Source organism: Lygodium microphyllum, chromosome 6 (assembly GCF_053477565.2).
Source record: "Lygodium microphyllum isolate KBCC chromosome 6, Lygodium_microphyllum_v1.1.10, whole genome shotgun sequence".
Lineage (NCBI taxonomy): Eukaryota > Viridiplantae > Streptophyta > Polypodiopsida > Schizaeales > Lygodiaceae > Lygodium > Lygodium microphyllum.
This window is the reverse complement of record NC_141140.1, coordinates 69594281-69615133: the sequence shown is the minus strand read 5'-3', so window position 1 is coordinate 69615133 and position 20853 is coordinate 69594281. Positions and strand designations below refer to the sequence as shown.

Here is a 20853-nt window from a genome sequence, read left to right as displayed (position 1 = left end):
AGTTTGAGTTGTGACTGGGAGTTTCCTCAAGAATCCCTAGATTGATTTAGCTTTTGAGTTTGATTTTGATTTTGAGTGGAGGTTTGGTTTGGTTTGCCCTTCCCTTGTTGCCCTTTCTGAGAATGAGCAAGAAGAGCCCCCTCTGAAGAAGAATTCATATGAAACTAATCGAACAACCGTGCGTAACGCAACAGCTGACACTCAAATTCATAGAATGTAGGCATGGTAGGCTTTGAAACTATTCCTTCAACAAAATTAAAGTATTTCTTGGGGAGTTTATTTAGGAACAATGTGACCTCATTGTCAAAGGACTTGGGAGTCCCCGTAGTGGAGAATTCAGCGAGGAGACACCGATACTCAGCCAACTTGACTCTCAAGTCATCTCGGTCAGTGATTTTGAAAAGCTGAAGCTCATGGTCAAGTTAATATGATCGGTCTTATCCTAAGCCGCATAGTGGTCAGTCAAGTGGGCCCATCGCTCTGACGCTAAGTCAAAATGCTGAAGCTGAGAATGAAACTCTGGCAATAAGCCCTGCATTAGCTTGACAATAACGGAGACATTCCTAACCTTCCATAAGCGGACGACCTCATATGGAACAAATGCGGGATCGGGTTGGGGTTCCAACCCCTGCACTGGATCCCATAGGTTCTGTGAATCAAGGGCATGTCTCATCAAATTCGACCAAGTAGTAAAGTTTGACCCGTTAAAACGAGTCTTGTCATTAAATGCATTCTTGGCAGAAGATGAGCTAGAACCATGAGGTGTTGGGTGGATGGAGTAAGATGATGGTGGGAAAGATGGTGGAGGTGAGAGTGTCTAATAAGAGTAAGAAGAAGGGAAAAGAGGTGGGTAGGCAGAAGTAGGCTGTGAGTATCCAATGAGTGCCGATTCATGCCGAGGCACTGGAACATGAATGTTTCCATAAGGTGCCGGTGTAAGTGGAGGCACTAGGACACAGTAGCCTTGTCCAAAGTAAAGTTGGAACACAGCATTATGACCAGAAGGTCCACTAGGCAATGCCATGGAGGCAAACTGTGAAGGCAACTAATCCACACTCGGGAGAGACTGAGTGGGATACCCACACTGCAATGATCCCGAAAGTGTGTATAAGGTAGGTGAAACACCACCTGGCTGAGGGAAGGATGAGGTCCTAAAGGATATGCCTATGTTTTCATAACCCCCCGGAGTGATGTGCGGTGCGACATGAGGTGTCTGAAATGGAAATGTAAATGGTGTAAATGGAAGTGGTGAAGCAGCAGAAGAATGTGGTGGGATGGGTGGGTTTTGAAAGTGAGGTGTATGAGATGCAGATTCTTTTTGTTCATTTTTATCATTTAAAGATTGAAAATAAAACTGTGAAGATGATGATACACCATATAATGAAGTGAAAGGAACACCAAATTCATTCTGATTATGTAAAGTAGACGGAAAAGAAGAAAGGACAGAAGAAGAGTTACCTGGCTTTTTTTTATAATCCCCGCAACGTGTACTGACATACAAGAATTGGTCCTCTAGAGAATCTTTTCCGTAGTCAACAAACTGGACTCTTTCTTCCACATGATCTCTACCAGTATATTGCAAAACAGAAGAAGTAAAAAAAGAAGGCACAAAAGACGAATCAAAAGTACCTTGCAACGGAGAGGACGGAAGAGTCTGAAAAAATGGAACATACTCCGGATCTTGCTCTCTAAGAGAGGGGCCCATTCCTGATGGAGGTCTCGACGGCCCTCCAACATCATCAAACTTACGCGCAACATCTAAAGAGTGAAATCCATGCATACCTTCATTTGGAAGTTTTTCTTAAATGGCAATCCTTCGGTCGAGCTTCTCAATCTTCTTTTGTCAATAGGCTATGATCAGTTTATATTCCTCAGAGATCAGCTTGCATATCTTTTTTTCCATGTACTCAAATGTTTCTCCCACCATGTCGGAACTTTGTGAAGCAAGTTGATCGGTCCACTCTCGCTCGATTCTCGACATAGGCTGATCTGGAGACTGAATAGGTGTTGATACGTTCGAAGTCATTTGAATCTACTATTATTCTTGCTTCTTGCAAAGAGCTTTCAGATCAAAGGCCTAGGTTTCTCAAAGAGTACCAAGCTCTGATACCATGTAAAGAAAAATACCCTAACATGGAAACATAAACAAAAACCGTACGACAAAGCACAGACTGATAAAAAGAACACAGTTAGGGTTAGGATTAGAGTAACTCAAAAACAATGAGCACAATGAATAAATGAAATGATATGACTACTAATAATACAATGCTCATGCAGCAAACACACTATGCAATGAATGAATACTGAACCCCGAACTTCTATATCTCTAGGATCAGAGCAGGGGTAATGAGCTGGAGAGCATGTCGTACTCTGAACGGATCTCGAATCGCAGCAAGGCAACCTCTGGATGTCGAACACCAACAAACGCAGCAATGAGAAGTTGGATCTGATGCAGACAGTAGTGAGAAGAGAGAAAGACTAAAAACGGAGCCTGCAAGAGAGAGAGACTAAAAACGCAAGCAGAAAAGCTTGCAAGAGAGAGAAAAACTAAAAACGGAGCCTGCAGGAGAGAGAAAGACTAAAAACGGAGCCTTCAGAAGAGAGAGAGACTATAACACAGGCAGGACAGCCTACAAGAGAGAGACTAAAAACGGAGCCTACAGGAGAGAGAAAGACTAAAAACGCAGGCAGGATAGCTTGCAAGAGAGAGAAAGACTAAAAACGAAGCCTGTAGGAGAGACTGAAAACGCAGGCAAGACAGCTTGTAGGAGAGAGAAAGACTGAAAACGACTGCAGACAGGAGAGAGAAAACTGTCAGGGCGGCAGCTGGAGCCTGAAAACGCAACAATTTGCTAGCGTGGCAGTCTGTACGACAGCAGTGCAGATGAATAACAGTCAGTCGCCACGCAGAGACAGCAGCAATCAGTGTGTGGAGGGCTGGAAACAAGTGCCAGACTGTAGGGAACAGTGATGGACAGCAAGGGCTGAGATGTCCTCCGTGACCAAGGCGTAAACAGCAAGCCGGTAACACCTGAAACCCGCAAAAACGAGATTGTAAAAGAGTGGAGGGCTGGCTACCAATTTATAGAAAATTAGGATTCTAGATCCTCTCCCACTTAACTTTATTGATCCGCTCTCCATTTTAGGGTTTTGGCTAAAATAAGCCTAAAATAAGCATGTTTTGGGGCCATGGCTAATTGCATTTCTTAGCACAACACCATTGACAGTACAACCATGGTTTAGGCTCTGTTTATGCTTTACTATGGTTCTTAAGTCATAAAAGTTCAGAAACATGAGAAATGGATGCATTTGATGGGTTTCAAGCAGCAATTCTAAACAATCTTTCAATTTTATGTTATGTTTGTGCCCGCTGGAAATTTGCAACAAGTGTTGGGCATGTGGCATGGTTAAACAATAGTAGCCAATGTTGTGTTGACTGTGGTACCTTATGGAAATTCTAGTGCATCATACTTTTGCTTTAGCGCATTGCATTGCAATCAAGGACAATTGAATGGATTTCAAGGGGGAGGTCTATCACAGGGACATGAATTTTTTGGATGCTTTGCTTATGCTAAGACATTTGATTAATTTAATAATCAAATGTGTAATATTGAGATACACATGTGATGTACATAGCAAATCTTTCACGGTAGCAAGTAAAGGACCTGAAGGAAACAATGGTTGTCAAAGGCAAATGTTGCAACAAGTTATGGTAGCTAGGTTCTAGATGACAATTGGTATCAATTTGGCCCTAAGACAATTGATTGGCCCATAAGTGTCAGTGGTGACAGTAGGGGCTAGACATTAATTAATCAATTAATGCCTATCCCATCTAGGGCAAGTGACAACAGCCAACACCCTCCAGAAGACGAGCAATAGCAGAGTTGCCCTCTCCTAGGGCCGGCAACTATTTTATCGTACCGTACCTTTCGTACCTAACAACTATGTTTATAGCATTCTCTCACCTTCTCCAACCCATTCCCTGATAATTTGAACAAATCTCAACCATTTGGAGAAGATCTCAGCAAAATTTGGTGGACAACAAAGGAATTTCTGCTGTAAACCCTATTTTACAATAGGAGCAGGTTTTAGAATCCACCTCGGGACCCATGCCAACAATTGGAGGTATAGAGGACTAAAATCAGCAGCTGGAATTCAAGAATTTGCCAGAGATTTCAGATGCCAGCCCATTCCATTTGATTTAGGGCAGCATTTGGCAAGTCAAGAGTCCAATTCCAAGAACTCCTAGGTAAAGGTCAAGGGGCAAATTGCCCAAAAAGGCTTGTTGATAGTTTATGACAGCAAGGGGCCATTGGATTAGTAAAGGAGATTAAGAAATCTCAATTGTATTCCATCCGATCGCAATACAAGATAAAGAAATACCACAAGGGACGCCAATTTTGGGGCCAATTGGGTGTCCAATGTCCAAGATTGTATGGTAAAGTGTGCATTTCAATTTTTGTGAATTTGCTAATTGCTGTAATTAAGTGCTTGATCAAGATTTCACCACCCTTTCCAAGAAGGAAGGTTGATTTCAGCTTGCCCTCCATCACTTGTGTTTCATGTGTTGGTGAGAGAGATCCGGCTCAAGGAGATATATCAACAATTGTATTTCAGTCTTGTCCATACACATCTGCATTCACTGCACTCTAACATGGTATCAAAGCAATATAGAAGGGCTAATTGATCGTGGGCAGACCTGATCGGGAGGATTCTTCGTGCCAAAACTTTGTGTTTTCAGCCTTTGGAGGCTGAGGTGAATAGGTACAACACAAAGAACGAAGAAGATCCTGTTTTTTGCAGGTTCTTGCCGTTGGCGAAGGAGGAAAGGATGCATTTTCAGCCTTTTGCAGCAGATTTTGAGTTTTCATTGCCTCCGACACGTGAAGAGGACGAGAAGAGGAAGCCCTAGTAGGCACCACCACCGTGCACCATCAAAGGGGGCTGCCCTTGTTTTTGTACACATCATTCCATTTACAATGTCAGCCGACATTGACGCAAAGTTTCACGCTATTATGGACCATAAGGTCCCCGTGTTACCGGCTCTTCCTTCAATCAAAAGCTCCATGGGAAGAATTACTGCATTTGGCATGTAATCGTGCTTGCCATACTGGAGTCTTATGATTTTGCAGAACTCGTGACCGAGACTATAGACCATCCTACAACCTGTGATGCCTCCAAGCTTTCTATAGCTGAGAAACGCCGAATCGATGAAAATACATGCACATTGGGACAGATTGAATGCCCATATCCGTTCTTTCCTCTTTCTCTCTTTTGCACTCTAGCCCCCATTGCCCACATCGAGCACTTGGCCATGCCTCAGAAGATATGGCTAGCGCTAGATCAAATGTACAATTGGACGACCATGATGAAGCGGGTGCCTCTAGAGATTTAGATGAGGACTTTAAGTCCTACCAAGTCTTCTTCTATGCAAGGGCATGTCAATGAGCTTCGGCAATTGCAGATGCAGGTCCAAAATGCAAGGTAAGTGATTACCTCAAAGGACATGGCAATAACTCTCTTTCTCAATTACTGCGCCAATTCAATTCCAAGAAGGAGAAGACCACAAAGGACTGAAGAGCGATGGCTCCTCCTTCATTGACCGCCTTCCTCCATCTGGAGATGACAAAGGATGTTCCTCTGACCGCCACTAATGCAATGATGATGGCCCCACAATTTGTGGACAGTGACGCTTCCCGCCACATGACTCCTTCGAGATTGCATGTATGCATTCAATACATGGGCAAATCCTTACAGGTAACAATTCTTCAATCCCCATCAAAGACAAGGGTGACATACAACTGATTCTAGATGGGCAAGGCATTGCCCACACATCAGAGATGCTCTATGTGCCAAGTCTTGAGTAACATCTTTTAGTGAGTAAGATCTATACTCTTGGTTTGACAATCCAATTTGATAAGAACTCTTAAGTTCTTAATAGTGTATCTCGACAAGTTCTTTGTGCAGGACATGAGGAGAATGGAATCTACAAGATGCGGTCTTCTTCTACCTTTTCTTCTCTTCTTCTTTCTTCATAGACTCAGACAGACGTTTAGCATGCTCGGTTTGGCCACCTCAACTATGAGTACTTTTGAAAGGCAACTCGTGTTCAGCCCGTACATGGATTGCCAAAGATTCAAGTAAGCCACACACCATGTGTATCTTGTATTCATGGTAAGCAACATAGAGATACTATTCCTAGCAAGGCTTCACGACTGGCTGAGAAGCCCTTAGAGCTTGTTTCGGTGGACTTATGTGGACCCATGAGGACAAAGCCCCTTACGGGGATTTTGTATTTTATGCTAATTGTTGATGATTTTAGCAAGATAACATGGGCGTATTTCTTGGCCTTGAAGTCCGAAGCATTCTCACACCTTAAGGATTGGTTGATCTTTGAAGAGAACAGGTCTCGCAGCAAACTCAAGACCCTACATTGTGACAAGGGAGGGAAGTTTGTCTCCCAAGAGCTAACTCATTTCTGTGCAGATTGTGGCATTCACCAAGAGCTTGCCAGTATGTGTACCCCTCAAGAGAATGACAAATTGAAATGGAAGAATCAATGTGTGATCAAGATGGCGCAAACTATGATGGAGTATCGGCAGACATCTCAGTATCTACGGACCGAAGCAGTGACCACCGCCATCCGCATCCATAATCGATTCCCTACTTCAACCATGGATGATATGGACCCTTTTGAGACTTACTTTGAACAAAAAGCTGGATGTCTCACATTTTAGGGTGTTCGGGTGTGATGCCTATATTCACATCCCAAAGAAGAAGAGGGACAAGTTTGAGCCAGCTTCCCAAGAAATAGATGTTTGTGGGATATAGATCATAGTCCGAAGGATACAAGCTTTATGATCCCACTTCCCGAGAGGTGTACACGAGTCAAGATATAGTGGAGTTTCCACTACAAAGGCGGTATTGGAGATCCGGATGACAGTTGGGCACCTACTCCAATGACTTCCAAGCCTCTGCTTATTTAGGCTCCACTCTTAGTGGAGAAGGAGATTGCTTCACCCCCAAATTTCACTCATTGAGTCAACCTCAGTGGATCTTCCATAGACTTTGGCACAAGGAGAGGTAAGAAAAGAATCGGCTTGCAACCAACCTTCCTGCTAGGATAGAGTAGTGAGGCACTAATTACAGCAAGCATTAAATTCATATAAATTGAAAATGCACAATTTACCACTTTAATCTTCAACATTGAACATCTAGCTCACCCCAAAACTGGTACCCCTTGTGATATTTATTTATCTTATAATTGCTAATGCATTGAGTGCAAGTTGAAATTCCACAATCTCCTTTGCTAATCCAAAACCCCCTTGCTATACATATAATCAGCAAGAAATTTGGACCAATTGCCCCTTGATTTTCACCTAGGAATTGCACAAATGAAACGTTCAACTCACTAAATATTGCCCCAATTCACAATGGAAGGCTTGGCACCTGAAATCCCTATTAATTCCACGAATTTCAGTTGTTGATTTCAATGTACAATCCCTTCTCCTGTTGGCACAACTCCCAAGGTGGCTACTAAATCCTACCAAAGATCTCTCTGTTGTTCACCAAATTTCGTTGAGATCTGCTCAAAATCACTAAGAAATGCTAAGATCTCCTGAGAATGGATTAAGGAAGGTGAGAGAAAGCCACGATGAGAAAGAAATTTGATTTTCTTTGCGAAGAAACCCTAGATTCAGTCTGTTGCCTACTCCAGCCTACATTTAATGTAGTCACCTACTACTAGGCACCTCCAAAATATGTCATCTGATCAACAATGTTATTGCCAGTCCTTAGAAGATGACTCCCTGCTGTCCCCTACCATCAAGTTGGAGATGGATCCAATTCCAAGTGATGTAAACTTGCACACAATGGAGGTCAAGCAAAATATTTACAACAGCATGCCTTTTGGCATGTAGCAACTTAGACAACTCCTATCCACTCTCAAGTTGTATTTCATTTTCAAGAAACAAAGCACAAAGTCTCACATATCTTGGCCATGTTAAGATGTCTCTATAGTGTTTTCCAACATACAAGCCTTTGTACTATTCAAAAACTACTTTCTTTCCCAAGGAAAGTATTCCTATACTTCTCAAAGTGCTAAATTGCTATTCTCTGATCAAAAAATGGACCGACAACTCCCTCTCTCTCTCTCTCTCTCCCAAGTTATAAACTAACCAAATGGTTGAGACTCAACCCCCAAAAACGTTTTCTCAATTTGCATGGGCATTTTGGCCTAGTGGCAATCTTCTAAACCTATTTTTCAACATTATCCAGCCATTTAATTCATTTTCAGAATTAAATAATGCTGAAAATTAATTCTAGCCCTTCTGACCCTACCCAAAATCAAATGTGCCCATTCATGATTAAATTCGCTAGACCATTTGCAATTTGGAGTAGTCCCCAACCTCTGTTGACCCTTAGACTGGCATTAATTAATTAATTAATTAATGTTAGTCCCTAGTATCACCACCGACACTTATTGGCCAAATAATTGTCTAAGGGCCGATTTTGATTCCAACTGACCAACAGGACCCAGTAAGCATAACTTATCACCACATTTGCCTTTGACACCCATTATATTCTCGGAGTCTTTGGCCTGTTACTATGAAATATCTACCACGTGCATCACATGTGCTTAAACAACCTTGCACATTTGATTAATAGCTTAATCAAATATTATCAATAAGATTAAAGCATCTCAAAATTTCACATCCCCGTTAAAAACCTCCCCCCTTGAAATCCCTACAATCGTCCTCAATTACATTGCATTGTGCCAAAACAAAAGCATACTGCACAAGAATTTCCATAAAGCATCAAGGTCACAACATTGACACTCTTGTCTAACCCCCCATTATGCCCCAAAGCTTACTAAAATTTTCTAGTCTACATAAACATCAAATAATACTGAGAAATACTTCCAAACTGTTGCTAGAAACCCATTGCATGCATCCATAACTCATGTTTCTCGGCTATTCTCACTTCAAAACCATTGTAGAGCATATCCTCAGCATAAACTATGGCTGAAACTATCAATGGCATTTGCTAACATACTGTTGTCCGTGGAACCACCTATAAACCATTGAAAACTAAGCATGATCTAATCACTTGCTGATTTGAGAACTAATCATAAACTGCTACAAATGTGACTCCAAACTGATTGAAAAAACTAATCAGTAACTAATGCAAAATTGATCCCAAAAGTGACCATAAACAGTTCTCAAACTGATCAAAAATAGAGCTGTGAGATGTATGCAAATGAGTATGAGTTTCACCCGGGCACTAAAACTATACTTTTGCATCAGCTTATGATCAATTTGGCATGAATTTTACCTCAATTTGGAGACAAAAATTTTGATCATTTTTTATCCGTTTGAGAATCGTTTATGGTTACTTTTGGGATCAGTTTTTGCATTGATTACTGGTCAATTTTTGCAATGAGTTTGTGATCAATTTGAAGCCACATTTGCAGCAGTTTGTTATTAGTCCTCAAATCAGCAAGAGATCAGTTTATGATCAAATTATGCTCAGTTTTCAATGGTTTACATCTAATTCCATGGACAACAGCATATGTTATGATGTCGTTGATGTTTTAGCCATGGTTCATGCTTGGTTATGCTATGCTATGGTTTGGTTTTGCCAGATGAGTTGAGCTCATGTGAGATAGACATGTCACTTGATAATCTAGCAATGTTTTTTAGATTCTTTGTGAGTATTATGTCATGTTATGATTGGCTGGTAATTTTTAGCATGTGTTGGGCATATGGAATGGTTGAGAAGTAGTGCGCAATGTTATGTTAACTATGATGTCTTTTGGAAATTCCAATCCACTATTTTACTTTTGATACATCTAGCAAGGCAATTGAGGACGATTGCAAGGATTTTCAGGGGAAGGGTGCTAATTTCATTACCATCCATAACTGGATACACTAGGCCTTGCACACCATGCATTGGTCGCTACATACCATAAGGAGTTGTGCCATAAATCCCCATATGCAATCCCAAGCCCACCATAGTATGGAAACTAGTGCCACCACCAAAGTAACTTGGATACCCCATAATTGCATGCATACCTTGTTGTCCAAAAAGCATTGGATTGGCACTTCCAAGTTGGCCTTGCATATGCATCACTTGCCACACTGGCATCATTTGCTTATGCTTACTACCCACATTTGGAACATCATGCTATTGTATTGGCTCTTACTTCAGTGCATCTTGATGCCCTGAAGATCTCGAAGACGATTTTCTCTTCTTGCCTTTGCTTCCCTCCTTTAATGGGTTCAAAAAGTGTATGAAGTGAGGATCATTTGCCAATTGCGTAAACATTTCATTTGTTGACCTCAACTAATCTTTAAACAAGTCATCAAATTCATCTTCCTCTTGCTGATCATCAACCTTTAAAGAGACCTAGAAGGACCCACCTAGTGATGGCACTTTAGATAAGCACAAGGCATGGATCATTGCAAAGGGAATTCAGATTGGACTAGAGATGTTTACTAACGGAGGTCAACGACAAGATATTGCTTTACTTTGGGTGCAAGTGTTATTTTATGAAGGAGCAAAAAACAACCCACAATTACACTTTCTTCCACAAAGACACAAGTACTGGAGATTCAACTTTGGTTCTTATGAGCTAGACGACGGAGATGTTGACCAGCAAAGGTCAATGACACAATATTGCTTTACTTTGGGTGCAGGTGTTATCTCGTGGAGGAGCAAGAAGCAACCCATAGTTGCCCTTTCTTCCACAAAGACGAAGTATAGAGCGGTATCTTCTACCACATGTGAGTCAATGTGGCTTCGAAGGTTACTAGGAGAGCTTGGCTACCCTCAAACAGGTCCTACAACCCTTCATTGTGACAATGAGAGTGCATTGCTTTGACACGAAACATTGTATTTCATGCTAGGCCAAAGCACATTGAGATACAGTACCAATTCATTCGAGAGATCTTGGATGAGACTTTTAATGTGGTTTACTATAAGACAGAGGATAATCTAGCAAAATTATTTACAAAGGCGCTTCCTCATGTTGTTCTCCGACAACACCCTAATCCTTGAGCCTTATGCTATGTCTAGGATCTTAGAGAGGGTGTTAGAGATTAGTCATCCCCTAGAGTAGCATTCTCAAGATACAATTGCTACAGTCAATTCTCTCAGGAGCACTTACGCATTACCTATCAGTTATTTGGGCATTTTCAGCATTCACAATGTACGGGCACTTGATTACAAGTAGGGGCAATGCTATATGGCAGCCTGATAACAAATCATTGATTTCTTGGGCTGCATGCAGCCAATCAGCTGCATTTATGATGGCTGCCTACTGGTCGGCCAATTTTGTAAGTTGATTTGCATATTTTATTGCAATCTTTTTGTGCTATATATAGGCACTTTGTAGCTTGCCCTCCATCGCTTGTGTTTCAAGTGCCAATAAGAGAGACACGGCTCAAGGAGATACATCGACAGCCCTTGTACATCTGCCCTCTTCATTTCAACATTTTTTTACTGTTTTCTAGAGTTCTTCTGTCTCCTTTCTCTCTCCCTCTTGTCTCGTACTTATTGTCTTTTAGTCTTGTCCACCATACTTCCGCATCCCTTGCACTCTAATAACCTTCCCTCAAGGTTGGGAGAGCATCAAACAAGAAGTCGTGTGACTTTGGAGAGTATGAGCTCTTGACGAAGTGATACAGCCTCCCAAGCGTGTCGGCTCTACCACGGCACTTGGAGCCTCCACTTGCATCGTGAGATCGTTGTACAAAGCATCTTCATATAAAGCACCCATGGTCGAAAAAGCAAAACCATGCAACCTGTTGTAAAGAAGAAGCACAAATTTTTTAAATCCACCACCCATTCGCTTGTCACTCATCATTAAGAGTTGGCTTTGAAACCAATTGTAAAGACTCGTACTCCTAATGAGTGATGCAACAAAAGATAAGGGAACCCAAAAAAGGCTGAAAAGATCCTCAAATCTTTATTGCAATAGTCAAATAGAGATTTGTACAAGTACCAACTTCATGAGCCCAAGCTCTAATTAACACTTCGAATCCACAAAGATGCCTAACTATCCTATCCAAGATAGCTCTTCACTCCATCCCAATCTACCCCAAACAATCTTCCCCTTGATCAAGCCATGAACACTCAGCTCAATCTCGCGTGCATTCTAGCAAAGAGTAGACTTGCTCACTCCTTCTTGCAACTCATCACAAAAAGAAAAAAAGGACATGTGTTTCCTAATTGCCACAATGCACCACCATGATGATCTCTCAACTCCCCATCAATCCATTTTTATTGATGCCTAGGAATTCTTATAGCTTACACATCAAATAGTTGATACTTCTAATCATCAAATAAAGTTGCTTTTTTTCCATTAGACTAATGCAACCGTCACTTTTATTAATCGTCACTTCAGTCAACTTAAGGTTTGTGCCATGTCACCAAAAAATGCCTTTGCACAAAAAGGTTGATTTCAGCCTTGCACCCAAAAAGGGCCTCCTACCACAATCATAAAGACCATCTACTGCCCGTGATTCACCTTGCCTAGCAAACATTTCTCACCTATCACATGATCCGTTTCTAACATGCTTTCTTGGCCACATTATGCACCTCCACTAGTCCCATTGCCGACGACCAACCGATGAGAAAGATATATGGATGATACCCGATTGCATTACACATTCTTTAATGACATTGTACAAGCAAAAGATCATCATCTTTGCAAGTGCACTCAATAAAGGCAAAAGACTTGAGAGAATAATGTGATGCCTTAAATCAATGTTTTGGACTACATTTTCAACCGGTCTCAAATAGAGGAGGGCACATGTTGGCTTTTTCATTACTCTTTGTCATCTGGAAGAAGATGGCAACACACATCCTTGCTTCCAAGCTCTAGATGCTCCTCTCACTCTGTCACTCCCTCTTGATTCATGCACTCCATGAGGAAGAAGAGGGAAAGTAGAGGAGGAGGAGGAGGAGGAGGAGGCGGCAGCATGAATCTCTTCACCGCATTTTGGAGCTTCATCACCATGTCCATGCTCGCAATATCCATCAATCTATGCATTCTAAGAGATTTAATTCCCACCTTGGAAGCTCATTGAATGTTGCTTACACTTTGCAAGCATGCCACACTTGGCATACATGTCGAGCAATTCATTATCTATCGCTATATCATGATTGTTCAATGGCCATCGCTAGATGATTTCATGATGTTGCGCTAGACCTCAATATGTCTGAATCTAGCCCACAATTCAAGGTACTGATCCTTCTAATTTGCTGATTGACCATAATATTCTCAATCGGTTAGCCAACAAGCCAACTATGTGGATCCACAATAAATTGCAAAAAATCATCCATTATGAATTCTCTTGCGCACAGATGAAACGCTTTATTTCTAACAATCATGGCAATATGATATAATTGATAATAGGTCGTGAGAACTTGGAAATGGAATCCCAATAGCAAATCAAGACGGAATGCTTCTGTGTCAGTACTCTAATCATCATTTTCAACTTCAATACCTAGCTTGATTAATGTACTACTGGCTAGAGCAATAATATTAAAAAGTTATCATAATTAGTTGTAAGATTGTCATAAACCCTTGTATGCCCTGATTCTCGACGTCACAAAGTTTCTGCATCATCTTTTCTGAGCGTGTCCCTCAAATTTCTCTGTGTATCAATGGCAATGAGTGCATTTGCCTCCATCACACATTGACTCCTACAACTTTGGCTGAAGTCAAAGTTAACTAAACCCTACATATTTTCAGAATCTTCCACAGGAAAAGATTTCTGAACCACCAATTTAAAGGACAGCAATGGCAATTTGAAACTAGCAGATTCATAATCTAGATCCTTTTGTTCTCTCGAAGAATAGAAAACGAATAATGCGATTCTACCTGTATGAATCGCCATCTCTATTGTAGTCGCAAAGAAGAAACTGCTTACCACTTTCGTCGTCCCAGACAACCTGTCAGATCAAAAACAATCAAAACATTTCCGACATCTTTGTAGACACCAGACCAACGTATGAATCGTGCTACTATGGTGGTCTATAACAGAATCGGCAGTGCTGGTGATAAAGACCAGCGCAGATCAGCCTGTGCATTTCAGTCCATTACGGATCGCCTTATTGGAATGATGCATTAGCAGTCGGAATCGATAGGAGAAACATAGAGATAATGCAGGCTGGCAGATGGTCTGAAGATTACTTACCTCGAGGGGCTGATCGACGAGGGAGAGGAGGTCCGAAGAATGGCTGGGAAGGAGAAGCAGCAGGGAAGAGAGAGCGGTCCGAGACAAAGAAGGAGGCATTCTTCTCATCAGGCCCAATGCAGCCTCCATGCTCTCTCTCTCTCTCTCCTCTCTCTCTCTCTCTGTGCGCCTGCCCGGTTGCTTTTCTCGATCTACCTGCACCTACCTACCTAGCCGGCCAACGCAACCCGTTACCCCTTCAGTGCTTCGCGTTTTTTCTGTATCTACTATCGCAGCTTGCAAGCAAGTGTTTTCTTCCTTTTAATGTTTTTGAGAAGGTCGCAATCAATAAGATGAGGAAGTACCCCGGCACCCCCAAATAGCCAAAGAATCACACACATCTCGATCATGAAAGACCACCCTAGCGCAAGGACTAACCTAATGTTAAATCCAACTAGGTGCTCCATACTTAGATTCTCCTAGCATTTCGTACTATTGTTTTTCGAGTGCTTCGCACTGATGTTTTTCCAATACTCCTCACCGAGGTTCGAAAGCATGTTTCATGTAGCAAGACAATTCTTGGAGGTTGATATAAGGAATATAATCTGAACTTCAAAATCTTTGGCAACTAAAACTAGTGCAATGTTGAACGCACGAAAATGCAATATATAAGGATGTAACACCCATCAATATCAATATATAAGGAGTGGACAACCAATATTAACAAGATCAAACCTAAACAATATTTCTAAATAACCTTTATAACCATTTATCAAAGACAAACACATTTATGGTGACTTCTATTCCCATTGAGCCTATTGTGACATGCATATCCTCTCACATTGGTGCGCAGATCGGATGTTGTACGCTCGCGTAGTGAATGCCGGAAGGTCCCCAAGAACAATAGAACTCTATTTTTTGCACAAATTACAAGGTAAAAAGCATGAACGACAAGAGCAAGAGACCAATTGGGTGCAATCTCCCCCCATGCCTTGTGTGAGCGCTCCACAAAGCATGTATTTTATGTATTATTCATCTTCAAGCTCAAATAATAGCCCAAATTACAAAATAGCAAGCTTTTAACTTTTGAGTTTGCTTTAACACAAATAGGAATAAAGCTAATGGACGGTGCCCAAAGAGTCTGGCACGCCCAATACAATGTCCAAGTAGAAATAACATAATCGTGCGCCCATGCGCATACAAAATAATAATAAATATCCAACGCCTCAATAAATAGGCGCGACAAAATATAGGCGCCATGCCTAAGATATGCGCCCATCAAACTATAATCCATAAATCGAATACTCGCTATCCTCCAATGCTTTCCTCTGCCACTGTTGCTATCTCTACACATCAACTGAAGCATTCACAATCGTTAGTAAAATAATACAATTAAACCAACAAAAGTGAATACCTAGCAGTCTTCAGCTACATAAATAAATCAAATAGTTAGAAATAAATCCTAACCTTAATTTATTACGAGTGCGAACTCTAAACTCATAAACGTTTATTAATTTAATATGCATTTTGCGGAATCACCCGCTATGGAATCACCCATGTACACACTAAATTAATGAAACGCCCGAAAAGGACAGGCGTCCCCATCAACTTCTCGCACAAAGAATCCACTTTGTGTATGAGCCCCAGTCATCAAAGTTTACGGAATCCACCGTGAAATATGCCTCCTGGCATCACACATTGAGCCTATCATGGCATGCATATTATCCTCACACACTTAGGCTATAATATTACATAAATTTAGCAACCCATAAACTATATTGAGAATTGCTTCTTCTTCTTCTTCTTCTTCTTCTTCTTCTTCTTCTTCTTCTTCTTCCCTCCTCCTCCTCCTCCTCTCTCTCTCTCTCTCTCTCTCTCTCTCTCTCTCTCTCTCTCTCTCTCTCTCTCTCTCTCTCTCTCTCTCTCTCTCATAATTAATCATTAATAACTTACATACATAATCATATTGAAATATAATTATGCATCTTTTATTTATAATATATTAATATATTAATACTTAATTAATTATATTATTATATATGTTAATTATTATATATGTAATCAAGTATATTAAAATATTAATAGTTATAATATATGTATTGTGGAGGATAATTAAATATAATAATAATAATTTAAAATAATAGTACATTAATTAATCTATTATATATATATATATATATATATATATATATATATATATATATATATATATATATGTATATATATATATATATATGTATGTATGTATGTATGTATGTATGTATGTATGTATGTATGTATATGGCAGTTGATCATCGCCTTGCGAAAGCCTGGTAGGTTCTTGGGGACGAGACAAGACTCGGGGCCAATGCCTTGTCTTCCTAAGGGTGGCGTACCACTGGAAAAGAAGAAAGTAAGGAAGGTTGGAGCGAAAATAAAAGTGAGCGTCAAAAAAGAATTAAGTGTCACCTCGCGAGGGCTTGGTAGGTTCTTAGGTACCGAGACAGGACTTGAGGCCGATGCCCTGTTCTCCTTGGGTCACTACGCTCAGCTCCCTCCTTTTTACACGCCCAACTATGGGGAAATAAAAACCTAAAAGAAGAAATGTGCTAACAGAAATACTTCTTGATCAGGCTATAGGAGTCCTCGTCTAGTATATATATATATGTATATATATGTATGTATGTATGTATATATGCATGTATGTATGTATGTATGTACACACACACACACACATATATATGTATGTATGTATATATGTATGTATGTATGTATACACATACATACATACATACATACATACATACATACATACATGCTAATTTATTTAGTAATTTTTATATACATTATACATCTTTATTTAATAATTAATTAATATATTAATAACTATATTTTTTACATTATTATTGGATTAACATACAATTATATCAAGTATATCATTGTTATTATTTATTATATATATTTTAAATATAATAATACATGTATTTATATTTATATTTATATTTATATATACAACACAAGGGTCCTTGTGCAATGGTAGTAATAAATGCATTTGTGTTTGGGGAAATGCAGGCATTGACTTCCACATCGATGTTTATGCCTCAATGCACCCTTTTGGTGGTGCGGCTTGTCTAGTGTGTATCCCAAAAGAGACTTGTCAAGACGGGGCTCATAGATGTAGGTTGGCACATGTAATGACATCCATGGTTGCTTTCCAATCCCATGACACATGTACATTGACTTAAATTCCACAAATATTCCCTTCATGGGTATATCAACTTTTATAAGTGGAATTAGATTACCAATGATATTGTTGCATTTATTGATATGTAGAGGGCATGTCTTCTGTGATTGATTCAACAACTAAGCCATGTTTACTTTATGTATTGCTAGAGTCTCACCACTAGGTTGATTGTGTCCACATTACCATACTGAAAGAGACAATTGAACTTGGGCCAATGTCTTCTTCAAATTTAAGCTTCACTACACCAACCATTTTTTAATGTACCTTTAGACATGGTATTTGGCTTTGAAATTGTCCTCCTTGCATAAGTGTATCAATTTTGACATAGATGAATAAATCGCATCATGAGACTTTGTTGTCACCTACATATTTGCATAAGAATGACCAAATTCCCATGTCATTGTCTCTTATATGCTCAAGTAGGTTTCTTAAGTAACCTAAAAGACAAATAAAGCACATCTACAAAAGGATTCTCAACCCATGTCTTCATTGCATGAAACCAACACAATAGAATGTGGTATTTTGCTTGGTGCCTCACTGGGTGGTGGTCTAGAATCCAATAGTAAGGATTGCTATAGCTAGTTTGAGGAAACACTTGTCAATAATAATGTCTAAAGGTTCATGCAAGAGAAAATCTATTGGAGATTTATCCATAAAGCCAGTTTCTCTTGATTGGAACATGAGCACGTGTACAAATCACAAAACACAATGTGATATGAAGGCCTAACTGTTTAGGTGCCACTGTAGCATAAAGTGGAAGCCCACACACATTGGTTTAAAAAGTGCCATCAATGCCCATGCAGTTTTGGTAGGCAAATGTATCATTATCTCCAACATTCACTTATCTTGGATGATCAAAAGAAATGGTCTCTTGATCTCATTATTTGCCATGAGATTGTAGGATTGGAAGTAGAAGACCTTCCTTCTCAAGTGAGAAGCTCCTTTGCCTCCATATACATCAAGGTCTAGTCATTGTGAGATATACATCAAGTTTTAGTCACTTATTTATTGTAAACATTACAAATGAAACATATAATGAAGATGAATACTTTGATCTTGTAGTTGCAATAACATCATTTGGACTATCAAAATCATGGAGAATTTGAAAGTCATGTAAACTTTTTGGGGATGCTTGATAGAAATGAAAGTCCTCATTGTTGGGGGTAAAGGTGCCTCTGCCTAGCCGCCCATACATTAGTTACATTGACAGCACCCACACTGTGTATTAGTTACCTGCACACCTCTACACTGCAGGTGTGGCAGATGCCCATCACTATCACTTTATTCTTTATTCTTTCAGTGACATTTGAATAAAGGGAAGGCTATTAGTCACACAATGTGACTATTGAAGTTCCCATATCTTGTGTGTATCTCTCTCTCTCTTGCTCTTGCTCCTTCCACCATAGCTCTTGCTTCCACTTCATGCTTCCACTTTAGGGCTCACTCCCTTCATAAGGCTTCCGTTTGGTAGCCTATATATTATTTCACAAAGGTTTGGCCTAGGGTTCTAAAGAGTGAATGAATGGAAAAGGTCCTTAGAAGAAAGAAGGGCATTTGGTTAACTTGGATGGTTTTGTGTACTCACAATCAATGCAAATTTTGAAGAATGCTATAGGGTAATCCATATATGAGATTTAAAACGAAGGAAAACTTTTTTCAGCTTGAATAGTAGCTCATTTTTTGCCATGTACGATATGTGCCCCCATCAAATAGATTATCCATGCAACTTTGAATGGCACTTGGTGAACTAGGAGGTGATGTAGGTCTTCTCTTGAGCTTGGGGAATGTCTAAAATGAACAACATGGATGTGTACATTGACACTCTCCCCTCCTTACATATATTTCACTTTGGGCCATAATGAACAATCACATTTTTTTCAAGTCTTGAATCTTTCTATATCTACAAAGCCCTTTGCCACCTTGATTACACAAATATCAACAATAGACTTTGATGGTTTTAATGCATGTTTAGTGGACCACTCAAACATAAGTTGTGTCTTATGTTTTATTGCGATTTTTTTGATTCCTTATCTAGTTGAGTCTAATTAATGGTGTAGACTTTTGATGTCTCAAAAAAATGTCTTGCTAATAACTAGTTTAGTAGTAGATGTGGATGAGGCACTCTAAGTTTACCAATTGGATAGTGAACAAATTGTTGAATGACTCTTAACATATTGCAAAAATCTAATATTTCTAGGCTAACACACAAACTATTATGCTTAGTGTAAGGATGGATAATATTGCAATCTCTAATTCTTACTTGTTCAATAACCTTGAGACAATGCATGCATTGATATTAGCCCCTTGTATCATGCTCTCGTGCTAGTGTAGTAGGTTTCTCTCTGATTTGCCAAAGAATGTGGCTTTAGAGTAAACCATTGATCATATGCAAAATGCATTTCTATTCCTTAGAGCCATATGCAACTACTATTTCACAAATAGGCCATCCATTTAGTCATTTGGCTTCAATAAAAGGCAATAATGAGAGTTGAAGAGAAGACATGGTGCCCTTAGATAGAAATCATACAAAAGGGCAAACTCTCACCCTTATATTGATGAGCTTGACTCACATGGGTGATTCAAGCATGAGTCTCTCTGATCCTACATGGTGCTTCTAAAAAATCCTTGAGAATGAATGGTTGATTCAAGTCAAGCATGAGTCTTTGATCCTACATGATATGTTGCCTAGGGCTTTGTTTTAGGAAAGACATGCAACTCCCTATATGAATGCATCAAATGAACTAATAGAAAAATTGGAGACACATGTAAAATTTGGAGAGGATTTCAAGTCCAAATGAGCATCAAAAAATTTTAATTTTTAATTAGCCTAGTTAGAGGCAATTTCAGTATGATGCCGTTCCCTATCCACATTAAAAGTCGATGCCATTTCAATCTTACATGGCTTACTTGTGTGACATAAAAAAAGTGAGATTGATCTAGAGATTTGTGCAATCCCCTCAACCATGTTGATCCCAAACACCTAGGGAATCCCTTCTCCATGTCACATAGTGATGAAGAAAATACCCAAGGTTTGAACTCATGCACCCATGTACACACCCATAACTCAACCCACTTAGGTAGCAATCTTGTTTTCATGAGTAAAGGTTTTGTAGAATAATGAAGATAACTAGCATACCATGAAGGAACATTACGTCATTTCATGATATTTTTGTAAACACTTCCTTTTGAAAGGTAGTGGAACCACACAAGGAGAAGGAAGAGCTATGACAGACGGAGCAAGAGAGCGAGAGAGAGAGAGAGAGAGAGAGAGAGACCATATGTGGGAACTCCAACAATCACAATGTGTGACCAACCTTCCATTATTCAAATATCACTAAAAGAATAAAGAATAAAGTGATAGTGATGGGCGCCCGTCATCTATAGTATACAGGTGTGTGAGTACTATTAGTGTAATAAATACATGTGGTTAGAAACAGGTGCCTTTAC

At 39.8% G+C, this 20853-nt stretch overlaps 1 protein-coding gene across 2 annotated transcripts in view; it reads right to left on the bottom strand.

Moving 5' to 3' along the window:
- Nucleotides 1-14561, bottom strand: part of CPB (Subunits of heterodimeric actin filament capping protein Capz superfamily) — a 63178-nt gene extending 48617 nt beyond the window's left edge. The window contains exons 1-2 of one of the 2 annotated variants that reach the window (XM_087679610.1): nt 14205-14561; nt 13889-13959 (exon numbers count right to left, since the gene is read on the bottom strand). In XM_087679610.1, coding sequence (XP_087535736.1) covers nt 13889-13959; nt 14205-14333 — 200 coding nt within the window. In that variant the 5' untranslated portion in view covers nt 14334-14561. The remainder of the gene's footprint in view (nt 1-13888; nt 13960-14204) is intronic. The other variant, XM_087679611.1, reaches the window with a different exon arrangement.
- Between the last annotated feature and the right edge of the window lie 6292 nt (nt 14562-20853).